The sequence below is a fragment of the Oryx dammah genome, unplaced genomic scaffold (assembly GCF_014754425.2).
Source record: "Oryx dammah isolate SB20612 unplaced genomic scaffold, SCBI_Odam_1.1 HiC_scaffold_6, whole genome shotgun sequence".
Taxonomy (NCBI): domain Eukaryota; kingdom Metazoa; phylum Chordata; class Mammalia; order Artiodactyla; family Bovidae; genus Oryx; species Oryx dammah.
In genome coordinates, this window is record NW_024070190.1 from 7256457 (window position 1) to 7282059 (window position 25603).

The 25603-nt window shown below is 41.4% G+C and overlaps 1 protein-coding gene across 6 annotated transcripts in view; it reads right to left on the reverse strand.

Annotated features, from left to right (window-relative positions):
• The window catches only part of LOC120865420 (tubulin-specific chaperone E), a 96670-nt gene that overhangs the window by 33662 nt on the left and 37405 nt on the right, over window positions 1-25603 (reverse strand). For 5 of the 6 annotated variants that reach the window (XM_040242698.1, XM_040242696.1, XM_040242700.1 and 2 more), the window contains exon 3: window positions 9346-9430. The exons of the other annotated variant lie outside the window; for it this stretch is intronic. In XM_040242698.1, the coding sequence (XP_040098632.1) occupies window positions 9346-9430 (85 nt within the window). The remainder of the gene's footprint in view (window positions 1-9345; window positions 9431-25603) is intronic. 6 annotated transcript variants of the gene reach the window in all.

The window sequence follows — 25603 nt, forward strand, 5'->3', positions numbered from 1 at the left end:
TCCAATGAACACCCAGGACTGATCTCCTTTAGAATGGACTGGTTGGATCTTCTTGCAGTCCAAGGGACTCTCAAGAGTCTTCTCCGACACTACAGTTCAAAAGCATCAGTTCTTTGACGCTCAGCTTTCTTCACAGCCCAACTCTCACATCCATACATGACCACTGGAAAAACCATAGCCTTAGCTAGACGGACCTTTGTTGGCAAAGTAATGTCTCTGCTTTTAAATATGCTATCTAGGTTGGTCATAACTTTCCTTCCAAGAGTAAGTGTCTTAATTTCATGGCTGCAATCACCATCTGCAGTGATTTTGGAGCCCCCCAAAATAAAGTCTGACCCTGTTTCCACTGTTTCCCCAATTATTTCCCATGAAGTGATGGGACCAGATGGCATGATCTTCCTTTTCTGAGTGTTGAGCTTTAAGCCAACTTTTTCACTCTCCTCTTTTCACTTTCATCAAGAGGCTTTTAAGTTCTTCTTCACTTTCTGCCATAAGCGTGGTGTCATCTGCATATCTGAGGTTATTGATATTTCTCCTGACAATTTTGATTCCAGCCTGTGCTTCTTCCAGCCCAGCGTTTCTCATAATGTACTCTGCATATAAGTTAAATATGCAGGGTGACATACAGCCTTGATGTACTCCTTTTCCTATTGGGAACCAGTTTGTTGTTCCATGTCCAGTTCTAACTGTTGCTTCCTGAGCTGCATATAGGTTTCTCAAGAGGCAGGTCAGGTGGTCTAGTATTCCCATCTCTTTCAGAATTTCCCACAGTCTATTGTGATCCACAGTCATAGGCTTTGGCATAGTCAATAAAGCAGAAATAGATGTTTTTCTGGAACTCTCTTGCTTTTTCCATGATCCAGCGGATGTTGCCAATTTGATCTCTGGTTCCTCTGCCTTTTCAAAAACCAGCTTGAACATCTGGAAGTTCACGGTTCACATACTACTGAAGCCTGGCTTGGAGAATTTTGAGCATTACTTTACTAGCATGTGAGATAAGTGCAGTTGTGCGGTAGTTTGAGCATTCTTTGGCATTGCCTGTCTTTGGAATTGGAATGAAAACTGACCTTTTCCAGTCCTGTGGCCACTGCTGAGTTTTCCAAATTTGCTGGCATATTGAGTGCAGCACTTTCACAGCATCATCTTCCAAGATTTGAAATAGCTCAACTGGAATTCCATCACCTCCACTAGCTTTGTTCGTAGTGATGCTTTCTAAGACCCACTTGACTTCACATTCCAAGATGTCTGGCTCTAGGTGAGTGATCACATCATCATGATTATCTGGGTCGTGAAGATCTTTTTTGTACAGTTCTTCTGTGTATTCTTGCCACCTCTGCTTAATATCTTCTGCTTCTGGTAGGTCCAGACCATTTCTGTCTTTTATCGAGCCCATCTTTGCATGAAATGTCCCTTGGTATCTCTAATTTTCTTGAAGAGATCTCTAGTCTTTCCCATTCTGTTGTTTTCTTCTATTTCTTTGCATTGATCGCTGAGGAACGCTTTCTTATCTCTCCTTGCTATTCTTTGAAACTCTGCATCCAGATGCTTATATCTTTTCTTTTCTCCTTTGCTTTTCACTTCTCTTCTTTTCACAGCTATTTGTAAGGCCTCCCCAGACCGCCATTTTGCTTTTTTGCATTTCTTTTCCATGAGGATGGTCTTGATCCCTGTCTCCTGTACAATGTCACAAGCCTCCGTCCATAGTTCATCAGGCACTCTATCTATCAGATCTAGTCCCTTAAATCTATTTCTCACTTCCACTGTATAATCATAAGGGATTTGATTTACGTCATACCTGAATGGTCTAGTGGTTTTCCCTACTTTCTTCCATTTAAGTCTGAAATTGGCAATAAGGAGTTCATGATCTGAGTCACAGTCAGCTCCTGGTCTTGTTTTTGCTGACTGTATAGAGCTTCTCCATCTTTGGCTGCAAAGAATATAATCAATCTGATTTCGGTGTTGACCATCTGATGATGTCCATGTGTAGAGTCTTCTCTTGTGTTGTTGGAAGAGGGTGTTTGCTATGACTAGTGCATTCTCTCGGCAAACCTCTATTAGTCTTTGCCCTGCTTCATTCCGTATTCCAAGGCCAAATTTGCCTGTTACTCTAGGTGTTTCTTGACTTCCTACTTTTGCATTCCAGTCCCCTATAATGAAAAGGACATCTTTTTTGGGTGTTAGTTCTAAAAGGTCTTGTAGGTCTTCATAGAACCATTCAACTTCAGCTTCTTCAGCATTACTGGTTGGGGCATAGAGTTGGATTACTGTGATACTGAATGGTTTGCCTTGGAAAGGAACAGAGATCATTAGTTATCTATTTTATACAGCGTGTCAATAGTGTTGCTGCTGCTGCTGCTAAGTTGCTTCAGTCGTGTCCGACTCTGTGAGACCCCAGAGACGGCAGCCCACCAGGCTCCCCCGTCCCTGGGATTCTCCAGGCAAGAACACTGGAGTGGGTTGCCATTTCCTTCTCCAATGCATGAAAGTGAAAAGTCAAAGTGAAGTCGCTCAGTCATGTATGATTCTTTGCGACCCCATGGACTGCAGCCCCAGGCTCCTCTGTCCGTGAGATTTTCCAGGTAAGAGTGCTGGAGTGGGGTGCCATTGCCTTCTCCAATCAATAGTGTATATATGTCAATCTCCATCTCCCAGTTCATCCCAGTCCCTAAGGAGAATATTTTATTCTGATTTATTCATGCTCATTCAAGAACTTCAAAATACTTCACGACAATCTTAGGCTACACACAGTAAATCAAGGAGCTTCCATTTGTTAAGTTAGCCGGTATTATGGATAAAGTTTGAGACACCATGTCCCCTCTGATGCCAAGTATAAATTCTATTCATGGTGCTAAAGAACACATTTTAAGATTTCTTGATCACCAGAAAAGAGAAATCATATAATTACCTAGAAAACAAACATTTTCAATAACAGCTGAGGGTAGAATACTGACCCAAACAGTTGTAAGAGTTTAGAGTATAGGTTGTTTAGGTTGACAAAAAAGCACTGGAAATCCAGACACAAGGTACAGAGAACTTCAAGCTTCATCACCTTAACTGAACCATTCAACTCCTCAAAAGACAAGAGATGGAGAAAATGAAGCATCCAAGAGAGACAGTGATGACTGGTTCATGGCTGTACATTCGAGGTAAACCTGTATACTACTACTGTACGCTGGAAAAGTCACAGATACTAATTATAGGCACTTACTATTATAAACAAGAGACTGCCATATTTACCTTAGGTTATACACAAATCAAACTGAAACTAAACATGACGTGAAATTACCAGCACCCATGTTGAGAGGGAAGAAAACATGGAAGAATGTAATACCTGAGCTGGGCTTTGAAAGCCACCCTATCTGTTCCCAAGGTCTGCCCTCAAGCAGCAGGGTGTCACCCCAGCAACCTGAGATGCTGGGGCGACTCAAGAAGCAGGGAGTTTCCAAACACCCAATTCAATATACCCTGATATCCTGCTTACAGTGCAGAGGCCAGCAAACTAGTCTTCACAAGACACATGTGAAAGCACATAACCGCATGTCTAACACGCTGGTGGCCGGTGGCCACTCGATATTAACACATGCTTCTGAAGAGATGGAGATTTGAGTTCTGCTATCGAGATGGCAACTTCTGATTCACTTGCCTTATTTAAAATGGGTATACCACCCTTTTTGCCATTTACCTATTTCACAAGTCTAAGATGAGAACATTTATCACCTGGCAACGTTAAACTGCTCTGGCTTCATGAACACAGCATCAAAGCATTAAAATTCTTACTGTGGTTAAAAAAAAACAACTGTAATTATGGTTTTCCAAGTAAAATCTGAAATATGAAGGAAGACTCCCAAGTTAGTAACAGATCTGAATTAACTTAATTACAAGTACATGTGATATAATCTATTTTGTCTGATTTAGAGATTCCAAGATACTGACATAATCCTTACTAGTTGAAGCCATGTTCAAAGAAATATTAACATCAGTATTAACAACTATAAAGGAAAAGGTCATTCCTTTAGTTTAGATCAGTGGTTATCCACCATATCAGAGCCAATGCACCCTTTTACACTGCCCTCAAAACAACCTGAAATGGAATTACATACCCATATAGGATTTCAAAGTCAAGAAAAATGCCCATTTCATTGAAACAAAAGTAATTTATAATCAGATAATATGTATTTCGACATGTAGATGCTCAGGCAAGGCTGTAACTAGTAGACACTGGAAAACAAGGAGATGCTTATTTCAACAGTAAGAACTAAAACACCAAGTCCACACCCTTCAGCACTTCAGGGCAAATCCTACATCTGCCAGGACTGATGCAATCTTCACTGTACTACTCAGAGACTGAAAATGTCATCACATCCAGAGACCACTAAGGACATGTGGCCATGGATGATTTGGGAGGTGCGGGAGCAGGCTCCACAGGAAGCACGCCCTCAGTGGAGGCTGCGTGAGGTCACAGTCCAGGTAAGGCATCAATAGGCCCGGCTAAGAAATTTCTATTTCCACACCTTTCTGAACACATAAATTGCTCCCTTCATCCCCATAAACTCTTGACAGATGCTGAGCTGGCCTTATGACATATGTGCCATCACCACTGGCCTCTAGGAACATGCCAATTCTTCTATCCTGACTTTTCAAAATTACAGACTGCTGAACTAGCAAACAGTTTGCAATTATCTAATTTTGACCTTCATTTTAGAGGTCAGTAAAGTTAGATTTGTTTAGGGTTCTAAAGATTGTTAAAACCAACGCATGAAGCTGCTTGATTTCCAGGAATGTGTTCACTGTACATTTAAACAATGATAAGCTTAATATTCCCCTTCAGGGATCATAGCCTTTCCATGGTGAAGGGGCTTGCATAACTCAATGAAGCTATGAGCTATGCCATGCAGGGCCACCCAAGATGGACAGATGACAGGGAAGAACTCTGACAAAACATGGTCCACTGGAGAAGGAAATGGCAAACTACTTCAGGATTCTTACTGCAAGAACCTCATGAACAGTATAAAAAAGGAAAAAGATATGACACCGTAAAATGAGTCCCCCAGGTTGGATGGTGTCCAATATGCTACTGGGAAAGAACAGATGGAAATTACTAATATCTCTAGAAAGAATGAAGCAGCTGGGCCAAAGCAGAAATGATGCTCAGTTATTGATGTGTCTGGTGGTGAAAGCAGTCTGATGCTATAAAGAACATTACTGCACAGAAACCTGGAATAGTTAGGCCCATGAATTAAAGTAAATTGGACGTCAACCAGGAGATGACAAGAGTGAATGTCGACTTCTTAGCAATCAGTGAACTAAAATGGACGGGAATGGGTGAATTTAATTCAGATGACCATTATATCTACTACAGCGGGCAAGATTCCCTTAGAAGAAATGGAGTACCCCTCAGAGTAAACAAAAGAGTCGAAAATGCAGTACTTGGGTACAATTTCAATAACGACAAACCATTCGATATCACAGTAATCTAACCCTATGCTCCAACCACCAAGGCCAAAGAAGCTGAAGTTAAACAGTTCAGCTACAGCTCAGCTACAGCTAAAGACCTACAAGAACTTCTAGAACGAACACACAGAAAAAGATGTCCTTTTCATCATAGGGGAATGGAATGCAAAAGCAGGAAGTCAAAAGATACCTGGAGAAACAGGCAAGTTTGGCCTTGGAGTACAAAATGAAGCAGGATAAAGGCTAACAGAGCTTTGCTAAGATACACTGGTCATAGAAAACAGCTTCTTTCGACAGACAGCACAAGAGATGACCCTACACATGGACATTACGAGATGGTCAATACAAAATTAGACTGATTATGTTCTTTGCAGCCAAAGATAGAGAAGCTCTACACAGTCAGCAAAAAGAAAAAGAAAAAAAAAAAAAGACCTGGAGCAACTGTGGCTCAGATCATCAGCTCCTTACTGAAAAATTCAGGCTTAAATTGAAGAAAGTAGGCACAACCACTAGGCCATTCAGGTATGACAAATCAAATCCCTTATGATTATATAGTGGACGTGACAAATATATTCAAGGGACTGAATTTATTCAATCCCAGATCTGGTAGACAGAGTGCCTAAAGAACTATGGATGGAGGTTTGTAACACTGTACAGGAGATAGTGACCAAAACCACCCCAAAGAAAAAGAAATGCTAAGAAGGCAAAATGGTTGTCTGAGGAGGCCTTACAGATAGCTGGGGAAAGAAGAAAAACAAAAGACAAGGGAGAAAAGGAAAGATATACCCAACTGGATGCAGAGTTTCAGAGAATAGCAAGGAGAGATAAGAAGGCCTTCTTAAATGAACAATGCAAACAGAATGGGAAAGATTAGAGATCTCCTCAAGAAAATTGGAGGTATCTAGGGAACATTTCAGGAGAAGGCAATGGTACCCCACTCCAGTACTCTTGCCTGGAAAATCCCATGGATGGAGGAACCTGGTGGGCTGCAGTCCATGGGGTTGCTGAGAGTTGGACATGACTCAGTGACTTCGCTTTGACTTTTCACTTTCATGCTTTGGAGAAGGAAATGGCAACCCACTCCAGTGTTCTTGCCTGGAGAATCCTGGGGACGGCAGAGCCTGGGGGGCTGCCGTCTATGGGGTCGCACAGAGTTGGACACGACTGAAGCAACTTAGCTGCAGCAGGGAACATTTCATTCAAAGATGGGCACAATGAAGGACAGAAACACTAAGGATCTATGAGAACCAGAACAGATAAAGAAGAGGTGGTAAGAATACACAGAAGAACTATATAAAAAAGGTCTTAAAGATCCGGATAACCATGATGGTGTGGTCACTCATCTAGACCAGACAACTTGGAGTATGCAGTCAAGAGGGCCTTAGGAAGCATTACTATGAACAAAGCTGGTGGAGATGATGGAATTTCAACTGAGCTATTTAAAATCCTAAAAGATGATGCTGTTAAAGTGCTGTACTCAATACATCAGCAAATCTAGAAAACTTAACAGTGGCCACTGGAATGGAAAGGTGAATTTTCATCCTAATCCCAAAGAACAACAACCCCAAGGAATGTTCAAAGTACTGTACTTTTGCATTCATTTCACGTGCTAGTAAGGTTATCCTCAATATCCAACAAGCCAGGCTTCAACAGTACATGAACACAGAACTTCCAGATGTACAAGCTGGGTTCAGAAAAGGTAGAGGAACTAGAGATTAAAATTCCAACACTTTGATTATAGAGAAAGGAAGGGAATCCCAGAAAAACATCTACTATTGCTTCCCTGACTACACTAAAGCTTTTAACTATATGGATCACAACAAACTATGGAAACATCTTAAAGAGATGAAAGTACCAGATCATTTTACCTGCCTCCTGAGAAACCTGTATGCAGGTCAAGAAGCAACAGTTAGAATCAGACATGGAACAACGGACTGGTTCAAAATTGGGAAAGGAGTACAACAAGGCTCTATGTTGTTACTCTGCTTATTTAACTTATATTCAAAGTACATTATGTGAAATGCTGGGGGGGATGAATCACAAGCTGGAATCAAGACTGCTGAGAGGAATATCAACAACCTCAGATATGCAGATGATTCCACTCCAATGGCCAAAAGTGAATAGGAACTAAAGAGCCTCTTGATGAGAAAGAAAGAAGAGAGAGAAGCTGGCTTAAAACTCAACATTAAAAAAACTAAGATCATAGCATCCGATCCCATCACTTCATGGCAAATAGAAGGAGAAAAAGTGGAAGCAGTGATGGATTTTATTTTCTTGGGCTCCAAAATCACTGCAGACAGTGACTGCAGCCATGAAATTAAAAGATGCTTGCTCCTTGGAAGTAAAACTATGACAAACCCAGAGCATAAAAAAGCAGAGACATCACTTTCTGACAAAGATCCATCTAATCAAAGCTATGGTTTTTTCCAGGAGTCATGTATGGATGTGAGAACTGGACCATAAAGAAGGCTGAGTACAGAAGAATTGATGTGTTCAAACTGTGATGATGGAGATGCCTCATGAGAGGCCCTTAGACTGCAATATCAAACCAGTCAATCCTAAACATTCAATGGATGCTGAAACTCCAACAGTTTGGCCAACAGTCAGCTGATGTGAAGAGCCGACTCACTGGAAAAGATTGCAGACAAAAGGAGAAGGGAGGGACAGAGGATGAGATGGTTAGATAGCATCACTGACTCGATGGACGTGAATCTAAGCAAATTCTAGGGGACAGTGAAGGACAGGGAAGCCTGGCATACTGCAGTCCATGGTGTTACAAAGAGTTGTACAAGACTTAGCAACTGAACAGCAACAAAGCTTAATATTAAAAGATTCTTGCAAGAAATTGAAACTTAGGGAAAATAAACACCAATAAAAATTTGAAAGACTGCCTGAAATTCCCCACCATCCTTTTCAGAGTTTCACATAGTTTCTCTGAAATCAAACAGGTAAAAATATCAGTAGCACTATAATGTATAATTCTTTTCATGACAATAGCTTTTTAAAATAGTGGCCTAGCATTCCACTATTTGGATGTTCTATATTTTGTTTAATTACCTAGTTCTTGTTGGCTATCTTGTTAATGAACCATAAGAAGTGTTTATATCCATTCAATAAAAAAAAAAAACCCGTCACAAAACAAAAATACACAAAAAAAGACAAAGAAAGCAATCCCACTTGTAAGGTTAAGACTGAGAGTTTTAAAAAGAAGGAAAAAGGACTCCCCTGGTGGTCGAGCAGTTAAGAATCCTCCTGCCATGCAGGGGACACGGATTCAATCCCTGGAAGATTCCACATGCTTCGCAGCAACTAAGCTCCCATGAGCTGTAACTACTGAGGCACACACGCCCTGGAACCCCTGCTTCACTGCAAGAGAAACCACTGCAATGAGAAGCACACTGCAGCTAGAGCGTAGCTCCCACCTGCAGCAGTTAGAGAAAGCCCGCCCTCAGCACAGCCAAAAGTAAATAAACAAAAAGCACAACAAATTAAAAAGATAATAAAAGCAAGGAAAAAATCCTACAAATAGTATGTGCTTTTTAGAATACACCAAATTCTACATTATAACCACCCCAAGAGTCAAACGCCTCTTCTCCATCCCCCGTTATCCAACTATTAAATATCCTCCTATATAACCATGTCAGGGACTTCCATGGGGTTCAGGCAAGAACCCCTTCCAATTCAGGGAACTTGGGTTCAATCCCTGGCCGGGGAACTCAGATCCCACATGCCAGGGGGCAAATAAGCCTGTGTGCTGCAGCTAGAGAGCAGCGAGAGTGCCAAAACGAAGATCCCAGGAGCTGCAGCTAAGAGCCGAAGCAACCAAATAAACACATACACATTTTAAAAGTAGATAAACAAAGATAACCAGGCCAGTTCAAAATGGAAAATTACCTGCATTTAAAATACACAGTCCCTTCGTGGCTTCCATCGTGCTTTCCCCGCTCAGGATTGTCCCATTCTACTCCTAACCAGAGTCCTGGCAGAACAAGAAAACCCAAACGAGAAATTAGAACAAGGTGAGGCTCCATTTTTCTGCAACCAAATACAGTTTGCAACGGAAACCATATCACATAGACACCACGGGGGAAGAAAGAAGTCTTTAGGAAAAAAAAGTAACCTTGGACACAGGACTTAATCAGCAAAGGCAACAGTAAGTTTGGTTCAAAAAAAATCAACAAAAAATACAACTGCAGAAAATAACTATAGCTACTGAGCACGTATGTGCCAGAAATTTTGCTTTATTTCATGTTATCCTTACAACAGACATTTCATCTTTACAAACGAGATGTTATCATTATCTTCTTTTTAACAGTTCCTGAACAAATACACACTTTTTTGAGTCCCAGCCTAGCAATATGCTGTTCATAAAGTAAAATTATATATATATAAGTAGTATTTTTCTTCAATATAGGTAAAATAACACCCAAAGTCACACATCTTCAGGTCATTCTAATTGCAGAAGCCAATACTTACCCACCGTACTATGCCATGTATAACTCGTATCTTATATTTGCAAACCACATTCAGTTTTCAGAGCATTCTCTTACCTTCCCCTCTCTCTTCTCCCTCTATTTATTAAGTACCCACTATCCCACGGACAGCGGAGAAGGCAATGGCACCCCACTCCAGCACTCTTGCCTGGAAAATCCCATGGGTGGAGGAGCCTGGTGGGCTGCAGTCCATGGGGTCACTAAGAGTCGGAGACGACTGAGCGACTTCATTTTAACTTCTCACTTTCATGCATTGGAGAAGGAAATGGCAATCCACTCCAGAGTTCTTGCCTGGAGAATCCCAGGGATGGGGGAGCCTGGTGGGCTGCCGTCTATGGGGTTGCACAAAGTCGGACACGACTGAAGCGACTTAGCAGCAGCAGCATCCCATGGACAGAGGAGCCTGGTAGGTTATAGTCCAAGGCACTGCAAAGAATCGGACATGACTGAAGCGACTTAGCACGCACACACACACAAACGCACACACACACACACGCACACACACACACGCACACGCCAGGTGCAAAAGTATGTGAGACAGAGTTTCACTTCTGAAAAAAAAAAGAAAAAAAAAAAGAGTTTCACTTCTGGATCTACCCTCCTTTGGAGAACTAGAAAATCTAGATAAACAATCTTTAAAAATCACTTTACACCAATTAGAATGGCTTGTGTCAACAAAACAAAAGAGAAAATAAGTGTTGGCAGGGATATGGAGAAAGCGTTAATTTTATGCATTGCTCGTGGGAATGTAAAATGGTGTGGCAACTGTGGAAAACAGTACAGTGGTTCCTCTGCAAGCTACACGCAGAATCATCACCTAACCTAGCGATTCTACCTCTGGGCAAACACCCCAAGAACTGACAGCAGCGACTCAAACAGGTATTGGTGTACTTGTGTTCACAGCAGCATTATTCAAAACAGCCAGAAGTGAATGGATGAATGGATAAACAAAGTGTCCAAAGGCGGATCAATTACTACACAAAATGTGGTCTGTCCCTACAATGGAATATCATTCAGTCTTAAAAAGGAATGAAATTCTGACACATTCTACAACATGGATGAACCCTAAGGACCTTATGCTAAGTGAACTAAGCCAGACACACAAAAACAAACAATACATGCATGCTAAGTCATTTCAGTCATGTCTGATTCTTTACGACTCCATGGACTGCAGCCCACCAGGCTCCTCTGTCCATGGGATGCCCCAAGCAAGAATACTGGAGTGGGTTGCCATTTCCTCCTTCAGGGGATCTTCTGGACTCAAGGACTGAATTCACATCTCTTACGTTTCCTGCAGCGGCAGGCAGGTTCCTTACCACTAGAGTCACCTGGGTTTTCTTCAGAAAGAGAGAAATGTTCAGTCCTTCACCCCAAAGTCCATGCACTCACCACCTGGTCCCCCATCAACTGGCACTTTAGACCCAGGTCCACCTGGCACCTGCCTGCCACCGAGGGCCCGCACGCCTGAAGCTGCTACCCTCGAGGCACTCTCCCTGGGGAGCTGGCACACCAACAAAGGAGTCCACAAGGTCTCAGCACCGGCTGCGTCTGCTGTGCACGAGCAACTGTCTGGGGGTGGGGCGGCACGACACTGGGCTTGCTCGTCTAGCACAAACCACTTTGAAGCTGAATAAAATTGTATAAACTGAGTCATTTCTGATTAACTCTGCTGAAACCACATCATGAAACTAGAGCATAAAGATCTGTCTTCAGAAAGAAACCCAAGTCTCCAGATAATAGGTTCATACCCAATACTGATGACGAGGCATCGTAACTGGGGCTGATAAAAATTAACTCAAATACAGAAATCATGCCCTACAATTAAAATAAACCCCAATGCCCCTGCTATGGACTTGTGGGGGTGGGGTGGGGGAAACATTGAGTATTTTGATTCATAACGTATTCTGACTCCCATTGAAGTTAAAGGGGTCATACTGAAAACCTTGAAAACGTGTGTGTTTACAGCTGAGCACATTAGGGCAACATTAAGACCAATGTTAGGTCCAAGTAGGAGAAAACCTAGACGTGTGGGAGGAATTTTAACGAGATTTCCTTTGCAGTGAGGTCCCATGTTCAACTCAATTCAACCCAGAACAGACGACGGCTGTGGAAAGGAAGCTAGTCGACCAAGTCTCGAGGTCATACACAGAGAAGAGGGGACATGGTGTAGAATCAGGGTGGTCAATGGGACGGGTCCCCAGTCTCTTCCTGGAACCCCTGCAGCCCCCAACCCCAGAGCCCCTGCCCCAAACCACGGAATCTGTCAGGCTTTCTAACTTAGAGTGTTTCTACTTCCACAACCCGCCAGGCAATGGGGAGTGAGGGGTCTGAGAACTGGCTCCGTTTCCTGGGCCGTGATGGGGAAGGCATCCCCGGCCACCAGATAGGCCCTCATCCCACCCCCAGCACCTCCCCCGACAAAGGCAGCTGAATGGGGGGTGGGGTGGGGAGGCAGGACTCGGCACTCCAGGTTCAGTGGGGTGTCCCGGGCCTCTGCCCTGGAAACCCAACTGTGTGTGCGGTTCAGTCACAGCAGAGACGAAGTCTGGGGCCACCTATATGAGATGCCTAGAATACTCAAATTCATAGAAACAGAAAGTGGAATGGTGTTCGGCAGGAGCTGAGGGGAGGGTAGAACAGGAAGATACTGCTTAATGGCTACAGGGTTTCACTTCTGTAAAATGAAGAGGGTTCTGGAGATGAATGGTGATGATGACTGTACAACATTATTCTACTTAAAATCACTGAACTATACAATTAAAGGTGACTAAAATGTTAAGTTCAGTTATGTATAACTTACCACAATTTAAAATATACACACACACATATATATATATCTTTTAAACCACCAGAGAGCTAAAAAGGCACTGAAGAATTACAAGGCCAAAATCTGAGAGAAAAGGGAAACCCAGAGTTAAGCGAAGCCTTAGAGCAACTTTTTTCCTTTGGGCATCTGCTGACTCTGGCAGAAAAGGCTGAAAAGCTAAAAAGCTAAAGCTTTGGATAGAGCTTTTGAGGGACTAAGGCTTCCCTAGTGGCTCAGCTGGTAAAGAATCTGCCTGCAATGCAGGAGATCCGGGTTTGATCCCTGGGTTGGAAAGATTCCCTAGAGAAGGAAATGACAACCCGCTCCAGTATTCTTGCTGGAGAATTCCATGGACAGAGGAGCCAGGCAGGCTACAGCCCATGATCGCAAAGAGTCGGACATGACTGTGTGACTAACTTTCACTTTCACTTTTGAAGGAATAAGAGAGAAATAACGAAAACTAGAGTCTCCCAAGGAAGGTGGAGGTTGCAAGAAACTCTCTAGGTTTTGTTCTGGGGCTTGAAATGCTTTCAACCTAAGAGCAAGAAGGAACCAACCTAAACAGACTAACCCCTGCAGCGACTGAAGGTTAACTTCCAACAGTCACAAGTGATCTGGGGTTGCTGTGGACCTTCTGCATCGGCCAGAGTCCACTTTAGTCCTCTGTGGAAGAAGACACCACCACTGCAAAGCTCAAATTACAATTCTTCACAACAGATATCTGGCACTCAAAGAAAAACAACTAAGCACAGAAAAAGACAAGAGTCTATGACGGGAAACCAAGAAAAACAACAGCCAACAGAAACTGACTAAAGAGAGATTACACCCAACTGTGTCAAGAGAGGCTGCAACATGGTAAAGAACTCGAACTTCATCCTGCTTCTCCAGAGAAACTTATAAGCATGGAGAAAAGAAGCCATAACAGACGGGCAACAGGTGCATAAAAGACGCACATCATTGCTAATTATTAGAGAAATGCGAATCAAAGCTACAATGAGGTACCATTTCACACCAGTCAGAACGACAACCATTAAAAAGTCTACAAATATCAAATACTGGAGAGGGTGTGGGGAAAGGGGAGCCCTCCTACACTGTTGGTGGGAATGTACACTGGTGCAGCTACTACGGAAAACAATATGGACGTTCCTCAAAAAATTAAAAATAGAGCTAACATATGACCCAGCAATCCCACTCCTAGACATGTATCCAGACAAGAATTAAAGAATTAAAAACACTCTTAATTCAAAAAGATACATGACCCCTATGTTCACAGCAGCACTATTTACAATAGCCAAGATAAAGAAGCAACCTAAATGTCCATCAACAGATGGATGGATAAAGAGATAGTATATGTACACAATGAAATATTACTCAGCCATTACAAAGAATGAAATAACGCCATCTGTAGCAACGTGGATGAATCTAGAGATTATCATACTAAGCAAAGTAAATCAGAGAAAGACAAATACCATATGACATCACTTATATGTGGAAGCTACAATATGATACAAACGAACATATCTAGAGAACAAAAACTCACAGATGAAGAGAACAGACTTGCAGTTGCCAGGTGTGGGGGAGGCAGGTAGGGAAGGATTAGAAGTTTGGTATGAGCAGCTGCAAACTATCATATGTGAGATGGATAAACAACAAGGTCTTACTGTATAGAATGGAGAACCATGTTCAATATCCTGTGATAATTAAGCCATAATAGAAAAAAATTAAAAAGAATATATATATGTAAAGCTGAATCACTTTTCTGTAGAGCAGAAAATAAACACAACATTGTAAATCAACTATAATTCAATAATATTTTTTTTAATTCAAAAAAACAAAACTGGAAGAAACAAAACTGGACACTGAAAGATCAAAAATCACTAACAACAACAACAACAAAAAGCTGAAGGAGGGTGGATAAGAAGCATTAAAAGAGGATAGGAGAGAATAATTGAAAAAGTAGTAGTTAAGTAGCTTTTTTCCTTGCAGCAAAAAGAAAAAAATGCAATCCTCTTGTTCAGTAGTAAAACCATCTCCGTTTTCCCCCATTCCCTGAGCTAACAATAATTTGTCACAGAGTGTTTGTTTGTATAAGGGGCATTAACATAATGAAGAACACATCACACGTGATAGCACCTTTATAACATATTCACTGGTGTTTCAGAAGTGGCTATTTCTTAATTCAAGCCTCAACTGAAGTCCACGATAAAAAGCTTGGTTTTGTAAGGGCTCAGATGGTTTTATTTTGCTTTCTGGTGGCTTCCTGGTGCAACCAAAGGAATAAAAACTTAATCTCAAAATGGGACACCAGAATCATCTAGGGAGCACATTTCGAGTGATGAGTCCTGGAACTTAACTCTGAAATAGTGAATGAGAATCTCTTCATGTCCAAACTGAGAATTCACATTTCTAACAAGACCCCAGGAACGCTGCGTTAGACTCCCCTTGCTAGACATGTTACCTTGGCTAGACTTCTTTCTACAGTGAAATGAAGTGATTCCAAACTGAAGTCTCTTATAATAAACCGAACGACAGGTATTCTATTTATCTGTTACTAGTCCTACAACACATGGTTGATAAGGGTGACAGTTTAGTCAAACAAAGAGCACATTTTCTGTCATTGAGGGCCAGTAATCACAGATTTTTATATTCATCACACTGATGACTGCAAAGTATTATGCTCTAACAAAAAACAACATATTATTATTTTCCTATAGATGAAAAGTAAGTGTTCTAAGAACATTTTAAAAAGGTCTTTTTCCTAATTCATTGTAACAACAATCAGTCAGTCACTTCAGTTACTCAGTTGTGTCTGACTCTGCGATCCATTGGACTACAGCATGCCAGGCTTCCCTGTCCATCACCAACTCCTGGAGCTTGCTAAAACTCATGTCCATCAAGTCAGTGATGCCATCCAACCATCTCATTCTCTGTCATCCCCTTCTCCTCCTGCCTTCAATCTTTCCCAGCATCAGGGTCTTTTCCAAGTAGTCAGTTCTTTGCATCAGATGGCCAAAGTATTGGAGTTTCAGCTTCAACATCAGTCTTTTCAATAAATATTTAGGACGGATTTCGTTTAGGATTGACTAGTTTGATCTCCTTGCAGTCCAAGGGACCCTCAAGAGTTTTCTCCAGCACCACAGTTTAAAAGCATTAATTCTTCAGCACTCAGCTTTCTTTCCAGTCCAACTCTCACATCCATACATGACAACTGGAAAAAACATAGCCTTGACTAGATGGACCTTTGTTGGCAAAGTAATGTCTCTGCTTTTTAATACTCTGTCTAGGTTTATCATGTTAAAGCGTCTGCCTGCAATGTGGGAGACCTGGGTTTGATCCCTGGGTCGGGAAGATCCCCTGGAGAAGGAAATGGCAACCCACTCCAGTATTGTTGCCTGGAGAATTTCATGGACGGAGGAGCCTGGTAGGCTGCAGTCCATGGGGTCGCAAAGAGTCGGACATGACTGAGCAACTTCACTATCTTTCTTTCTAGGTTTATCATAGCATCTTTTAATTTCATGGCTGCAGTCACCATCTGCAGTGATTTTGGAGCCCAAGAAAATAAAGTCTGTCACTGTTTCCATTGTTTCCCCATCTATTTGCCAAGAAGTGATGGGACCGGATGCCATGATCTTCGTTTTCCGAATGTTGAGCTTTAAGCTTTTCTACTCTCCTCTTTCACTTTCATCAAAGTCTCTTTAGTTCCTCTTCAGTTTCTGCTATAATGGCGGTGTCATCTGTGTATCTGAGGTTACTGATATTTCTCCCAGCAACCTTGATTCCAGCTTGTGCTTCATCCAGCCTAGCATTTCTCATAATGTACTCTGCATATAAGTTAAATAAGCAGGGTTGACAATATACAGCCTTGACGTACTCCTTTCCTAATTTGGAACCAGTCTGTTGATCCATGTCCAGTTCTAACTGTTGCTTCCTGACCTGCATACAGATTTCTCAAGAGGCAGGTCAGGTGGTCTGGTATTCCCATCTCTTTCAGAAGTTTCCAGTTTGTTGTGACCCACACAGTCAAAGATGTTGGAATAATCAACAAAGCAGAAGATGTTTTTTTGGAATGCTCTTGCTTTTTCTATGACCCAATGGATGTTGGCAATTTGATCTCTGGTTCCTCTGCTTTTTCTAAATCCAGTTGAATATCTGGAAGTTCTTGGTTCATGTACTGCTGAAGCCTCACTTGGAGAATTGTGAGCATTACTTTGCTAGCTTATTAAATGAGTGCAATTGTGCAGTAGTTTGAGCATTCTTTGGCATTGCCTTTCTTTAGGACTGGAATGAAAACTGATCTTTTCCAGTTCTGTGGCCACTGCTGAGGTTTCCACATTTGCTGGCATACTGAGTGCAGCACTTTCACAGCATCATCTTTCAGGATTTGAAATAGCTCCACTGGAATTCCATCATCTCCACTAGCTTTGTTCGTAGTGATGCTTCCTAAGACCCACTTGACTTCGCATTCCAGGATGTCTGGCTCTAGGTGAGTGATCATACCATCATGGTTATCTGGGTCATGAAGATCTTTTTTGTGTAGTTCTTCTGTGTATTCTTGCCACCTCTGCTTAATATCTTCTGCTTCTGTCAGGTCCATACCTTTATTGACCATACCTTCTGACCTTTATTGAGCCCATCTTTGCATGAAATGTTCCCTTGGTATCTCTAATTTTCTTGAAGAGATCTCTAGTCTTTCCTCTTCTATTGTTTTCCTCTATTTCTTTGCACTGACCACTGAGGAAGGCTTTCTTATCTCTCCTTGCTATTCTTTGGAACTCTGCATTCGGGATACTAAGAAACTCATGTCTAACGTTAATCAAGAAAAAAGCTAGTGTAAAATTTTGATGACATAAACAGTAGATTAAAAGACCTCTAACTACTATATCAAAACTTCCTGGTAACCACAAACCAGAAATGCACTCTAAATATATAGTATTTATATATATACATAAAGTATGTATATATTATATGTACATCTATGTGTGTACATGTACATGTATATATAAACATATGTGTGTACATATATACATGGGCTACTCTGATGGCTCAGTGGTAAAGAATCTGTCTGCAGTGCAGGAGACACAGGAGAATTGGGTTTGATCCCTAAGTTCAGGAAGATCCCCTGAAGGAGGAGATGGCAACCTACTCCAGGATTCTTGCCTGGAAAATCCCATGGACAGAGAAGCCTGGCAGATTACAGTCCATAGGGTCACACAGAGTCAGACATGACTGAGCATGCACGCACGCATATATAAACACACACATAGAAAAAAGAAAAAGGAGTTCAACCTCAACACTAAAGACAGTCATAAAATCATAAGAGAACAAAAGAATAAAAAAAGAAAAAAGACCTACAAAAGCACATCCAAGACAATGAGCAAAATGGCAAGAAGAACACACATATTGGTAATTACCTTAAATATAAATAGATTAACTTCTCCAACCAGAAGACACAGACTGGCTGAACGGATACAAAAATAAGACCCATCTATATGCTGTCGACAAGAGACCCACTTCAGATTAGGGGCACAGAGAGTCTGAAAGTGAGGGGATGGAAGAAGGTATTCCATGCACATGAAGTTCAAAAGAAAGTTGGAGTAGCAATATTCTTATCAGAAAAAAACATCTTTAAAACAAAGACTGTCACAAGAGTCAAAGAAGGACACTACAAAATGATCAAGAAGCCAACCCAAGAAGACATAACAATTGTAAATATAGATGAACACAGCACAGAAGCACCTCAATGCAGAAAACAGATGTTAATAGACCTGAAAGGGGAAATCAACAGCAGCACAATAACAGTGGGTGATTTTAGCACGCCACTTACATCAATTGACAGATCATTGAGACATAAAATCAACAAGGAAACACATGCCTGAAGTGACACATTAGACCAGATGAACTTAATTGGTATTTACAGAGCATTCCATCCTAAAGCAGCAGAACGCACGCTTTTTCAAGTGCATGTGGAATATTCACTAGGGTAAATCATATGTTGGGTCACAAAGCAAGCCTTGGTAAATTTAACAAAACTGAAATAATATCAAGTATCTTTTCTGACCACATTGCCTGCAGATTCTAATCTAATCTTCAATTACAAGGAAGAATTACAAAATCTGTAGAAAACACAAAAATGTGGAGGCTCAACAACATGCTACTTAACCAATGGATCACTGAAGATGTCAAAGAAACCAAAAAATACCTAGGGCTTCTCTGATGGTCCAGAGGTGAAGAATCCACCTGCCAATGCAGGGCACATGGGATCACTCCCCGGTCAGGGAAGATCTCACATGCTATGGAACAACTAGGCCCATGCACCACAACTACTGAGCCCACGTGCCACAACCACTAAAACCCACGTGCCCCAGAGCCTGTGTTCCACAATAAGAGACGCCACTGCAATGAGAAGCTCATGCACCACAGTGAAGAACAGCTCTCGCTCTCTGCAACCAGAGAAAACCCACAGGCAGCAATGAAGACCCAGAGCAGCCAAATAAATTAACAAATTTTTTAAAAAAGAAACAATCTCCTAAGACTGAACCACGAAGATATAGAAAACAGGAACAGATCAATCACGAGTACTGAAATTGAAACCATGAATTTAAAAAACTCCCAACAAACAAAAAGTCCAGGACCAGATGGCTTCACAGGCAAATTTTGGCAAACATTTAGAGAAGAGTTAACATCTATCCTTCTGAAACTCTTCCAAAAAACGGCAGGGGAAGAACACTCCCAAAGTCATTCTATGAGGCCACCATCACTCTGATACCAAAACCAAGGATATCACAAACACGAAAAGAAAATACCAGGTCAGTATCACTGATGAACGTAGATGCAAAATCCTCAACAAAATACCACTAAACTGAATCTAACAATATATTAAAAGGATCATACACCATGATCAAGCGGGAATTATTCCAGGGATAGAACTTTTTCAATATCCCCTAGTCAGCCAGTGTGATACACATTAACAAAGTGAAGAACAAAAACCATATTATCATCCCAACAGATGCAAAAACAGCTTCTGACAAAATTCAACATCTATTTCTGAGAACAACTCTCCAGAAAGTGTGAATAGAGGGAACATACCTCAACAAAGTAAAGGCCACATATGAAAAACCCACAGCTAACAACATACTCAATGGCGAAAATCGGAAAGCATTTCCTGTAAGATCAGGAACAAGACAAAGATGTCCACTCTCACCACTTTTATTCAATGCAGTTTTGGAAGTCCTAGCCATAACAATCAGAGAAGAAACAAAAGGAATCCAAATTGGAAAAGAAGATGTAAAACTGTCACTTTGCAGATGACATGATTCCATGCAAAGAAAATTCTAATGATGCTATCAGAAAACTACTAGAGCTCATCAATGAATCTGGTAAAGTTGCAGGATACAAAATTATATACAGAAATCTACTGCATTTCTATACACTAACAATGAAAGGTCAGAAAGAGAAATGTAAGGAAAAATCTCATTTATCATTGCATCAAAAAGAACAAAATACCTAGGAAAAAGCCTACCTAAGGAGGTAGAAAACCTGTACTCTGAAAACTGTTAAGAGACTGATGAAAGAAATCAAAGATGATTCAAACAGATGGAAACATACACCACATTCCTGGACTGGAAGAATCAATATTGTCAAAATGAGTGTACTATCCAAAGTAATCCACAGATTCAATGCAACCCCTATTAAACTACTAATGGCATTTTTTGCAGATCTAGAACAAAAAATCTTCACACGTTACTGACTAGGGGATTTTTGCAGAAACTAATGGCTGTGGCCAGCCATTTGTTATGCAAGTGAATATTGAAATGTCACCAGTCAATAATGTTTGGGTAACAGAAGATGTATTAATTTAGCTCTGGTCTTTAAATTATTAAGATTTGTATGGAAACACAACAGACTTTGAAGAGTCGGAAAAAAAAAAAAAAAAAGCTGGAGTAATCAGATTCCCTGACATCCGACTATACTATAAAGCTATAATAAAACAATATGGTACTGGCACAAAAACACAAACACAGATCAATGGAAAAGGATAGAAAGCCCAGAAATAAATCCACAGAGCTACCTGCAAACAATACAACTGACAAGGGCTTAATTTCCAAAATATACAAACAGCTCATACAACTCAATAACAAAAACCCCCAAACAATCCAATTGAAAAATGGGCAGATGATCTAATAGACACATCTCCAAAGATGACATATAGAAAGCCAACAGACACACGAGAAGATGCTTGACACCGCTAGTTATTAGAGAAATGCAAACCAAAATTACAATAATATATCACCTCACAGTGGTCAGAATAACCATTGTCAAACAAAAGTCTACAAACAAATGCTGGAGAGGGTGTAAAGAAAAGGGAACCCTGTTCCCTTTCAGGAACTCCATACACTGTTGATGGGAATGTAAATTGGTACAGCCACTACAGAGAACAGTATGGAGTTTCCTTGAAAAAGTAAAAATAGAGATTTCCCTCATGATCCAGTGGTCAGGACTGGGCACTTTCACCGCTGGGGCCCATGTTCAATCCCTGGTTGGGGAACTAAGATCCTGCAAGCCCCATGAAGCAGCCAGAAACAAAAATTTTTAAAAAGATCTCAAAATAGAGCTTTACCACATGATCCAGCAATCTCACTCCCAGGCATATATCTGAAGAAAACCATAATTCAAAAAGATACATGAGGACTTTCCTGGTGGTCCAGCGCTTAAGAATCTGCCTGACAATGCAGGGGACAAGGATTAGATCCCTGGTCCGGGAAGATTTCACATACCAAAGGGCAACTAAGCCCGTGCACCACAACTACTCAGCCCTCGGGTCCTAGAGCCCATGCTCTGCAACGAGAGAGGCCACTGCAGCGAGAAGCCTCACACCACAGCTAGAGAGCAGCCCCCACTTGCCGCAACTAGAGAAAGCTCAAGCACAGCAATGAAAGCCCAGCACAGCCAAAAGCAAATAAATAAAATTAAAAATTTTTAATTCAGAAAAATTGTTTAAAAAAATACATACATGCAAATATTCACTGCAGGAGTATTTATAATAGCTAAGACAAGGAAACAACCTAAATGTCCACCAACAGAGGAATGGGTAAAGAAAATATGGAACATATATAAATGGAATATTCCTCAGCCATAAAAAACAATGAAATAATGCCATTTATAGCAACATGGCTAGATCTTATCATACTAAGTAAATTTAAGTCAGAGAAAGACAAATATCATCTGATATTGCATATATATGGAATCTAAAAAATGATAAGAGGGGATGGGAAGGAGGCTCCAGAAGAAGAGGATACAATATATACTCACGGCTGATTTGCATTGTTGCACGCAGAAACCAACGCAACACTGCAGAGCAATTATCGTCCAATTTAAAATTATTAAAAAAGAAAAAATAAACAAAAAAATGATAGGAATGAACTTATTAACAAAACAGAAACAAATTCACAGACTTAGAAAACCAAATTATGGTTACTCAAGGGGAAAGGTGGGTGGGGAGGGATAAATTAGGAGGCTGGGATTAACATATGCACACAACTATATAAAAAATAGATAATCAACAAGGATACTGTACAGTGCAGGGAACTTTTACTCAATAGTTTGTAATAACCTATATGGGGAAAGAATCTAAAAAAGAATTGATATATGTATATGAATAACTGAATGACTTTGCCATATACCTGAAATTAACATCATAATGTAAATCAACTATATTTCAATATGAAATTAACTTTTTTTACAAAAGAAAAAAGCTAGGGTAGAATTCTGATGGCATAAACAGCAGATTAAAAGACCTATAATGTTGAAGGATCATGTGTGTGTGCTTAGCGGCTCAGTTGTGTCCAACTCTTTGCAACCCCATGGACTGCAGCCTGCTAGGCTCCTCTGTCCATGGGGATTCTCCAGGCAAGAATACTAAAGTGGTTTGCCATGCCCTCCTCCAAGGTATCTTCCCAACCCAGGGATCAAACCCAGGTCTCTCGCATTTCAGGCAGATTCTTTGCCAACCGAGGCACCAGGGAAGCCCTGAAAGATCATATTATATGTAATTTTGAAGGACTAAATGATTATCCATATTAAAGAATGTACCTACTCCACCTTGTATCTTCAAGGACTGTAAACCAAGAAGTTAATTCGAACACAGTTTTTCAATAACCTGACTTATTGGTTTAAAAGAACTCTATTCACCAATATGATAAAATGAATCAAAATTAAATTTTAAAGTATACATAGTTTTAAAGAAAATGTGTTTATGTTTTAGAGAAGCACAGTGAAGCATCAAGGGAACATTTCATGAAAGGATGGGCAAGAAAAGGACAGAAATGGTGAGGACCTAATAAAAGCAGAAGAGATCAAGAAGAGATGGCAAGAATACACTGAAGAACTATACAGAAAAGGTCTTAATGACTCAGATAACCACAATGGTGGGGTCACTCACCTAAAGCCTGGACACTCTGGAGTGCAAAGCCAAGTGGGCCTTAGGAAGCATCACTATGATCAAAGCTAGTGGAGGTGATGGAATTCCAGTTAAGCTATTCAAAATCTTCAAGGATGATGCTGTTAAAGTGCTGCACTCAAATGTTAGCAAAGTTCAGCAGTGGCCACAGGAATGGAAAAAGTCAGCTTTCATTCCAATCCCAAAGAAAAGCAGTGCCAAAGAATGCTGAAACCACCAAACAACTGAGCTCATTTCACACGGCTTCAGCAGTACGTGAACCAAGAACTTCCAGATGTTTAAGCTGAATTTAGAAAAGGCAGAGGAACCAGAGATCAAATTGTCAACATTAGTTGGCTCATAGAGAAAGCAAGAGAATTCCAGAAAAACATCTGCTTCATTGCCTACACTAAAGCCTTTGACTGTGTGGATCACAACTGTGGAAAATTCTTAAAGAAATGGGAATACCAGACCACTTTACCTGTCTCCTGAGAAACCTGTATACAGGTCAAAAAACAACAGTTAGAACTGGACATGGAACAACTGACTGGTTCAAAATTGGGAAAGGAGTACAACAAGGCTGTATATATTGTTACTCTGTTTATGGAGTACACCATGCAAAATGTCAGGCTGGATGAATCACAAGATTACCGGGAAAAACATCAAGAACCTCAGATATGCAGATGATACCACTCTAATGGCAGAAAGTGAGGAAAAACTAAAGAGCTTCTTGATGAGGGTGAAAGAGGAGAGTAACAAAGCTGGCTTAAAACTCAACATTCAGAAATTTAAGATCATGGCATCTGGTCCCATCACTTCATGACAAATAGATGAAGAAACAGTGGAAACAGTGATAGATTTTATTTTCTTGGGCTCCATGGGGTCTCAAAGAGTCAGACATGACTTAGCAACTAAAAACATAAATATCTGTACAAAAAATAAAATATCAAACCTGAATCTGATCAAGCTATATGTAACTACCAACCTACAGGGAATGTATGGCACAGAAGAACTAAATATTAATGACTTTGTGGGGATGCAATCTAAAAAATTCAGAATATGGGAAATTTTACAGGACAATTTTTTCAACAAACAAATGGTAAGGAAAAAAATAGAGAATCAATTCAGGAAATCCAATATCTAACCAAAAGGATCACGGTGGGGGGGGGGGGAGCAGGTAATATGCAAGGGTTAAATTATCAAAGGTATCTTAGAAGAAAACGTCTCATCACTGAAGAATCACTGTGACCTCAAACTAAGCAAGATTAACCAAGAAAACACACCAATGAGTCAAGAAACACCCACAGCTGACACAGCTGCTCTCATCATAAGGCTTTGTGTCCTCTATTGTTACCATGGTCACATATTATGTTAATATATACTAAGAAACAAGACAGAAAACACAGCAGCAAGGCTTCCAGAATGTCCCACAAGATCCGACACTCCCCACGAGGCCCACGTACTCTACTTTGCAGTATCTGTGAGATGCCCAAGGTGTCAGCCTCTGCTTTCTTGAGGTGAAGTGGGTTTGTGGAGTTTCACAGTTTAATAAAGGCTGCCTGCGAGGTGGCCCTCTGAGCATCACGACCACCCTGGGGAGTGCACAGAGGGGCTGGGATGAATTCCTCCCCAAGTGGGTGGTCAGGGAGCTCACTCTTAGCTTGAGAGAAGGGTACAGCTGGCTGTTCGCACTGAGGTGAAGGGAGGGGTTAAGGGCGTCACTCCCAGTCCCCTGGCATGAGGGGCTAGAGGAATCAGGGCCTCCAGGCCCCCACACAGGGCTACAGGGTCACTCCCCATGCCGAACACGGGGGTCTTCCAGGGGCCTCGTTACACTTCTGGGTTCCAGAGTTGAGGAGAGAGCACGTCCCTGGCTCCTGAGCAGTCTTGTTTCCCCCCACCCTCTTCCTCCTCATCCGTCCTCAATACTGAAGCTGGACTCTCCCAAGAAAAGAAGGCAAAGACATCTCCATCTACCAGCTGCAGACAACTGACCTCCCTCAGCTCCTGTTTCAGTGGCAAGCTGAACAAAATCAGTGCCCCAGAGAAAGCGGCCTGACCGAGCAGGCGGGGAGCATACGCGTGGACTGAGGAAGGGACCCCTCAGCTTTGTCGCCCTCCTTCCATGGGTCTGGGTGCCTCCTGGCTCTTCCTCTAAATTATGGAGCCACCATTTGTTAAATGTTCAGATTCTGTGTCTTTACCAGGAGATGGACTGAAGCAAAGGAGTGAAGCTCTTTTTTGTGAACAGTGATTATTCCCCCAAATGACAACCAGATGCAGGCATGGCCACCCGGAGATCTTACCTGCGGATACCAGTGGGAGCCACCCCCTTGGACTTAACTGGACTCCATGGTAACAGGATTCATGAAGGCCGCCCCGGCTCCCCAACAAGCCTGAAGGAGAGGCCTGGGGAGG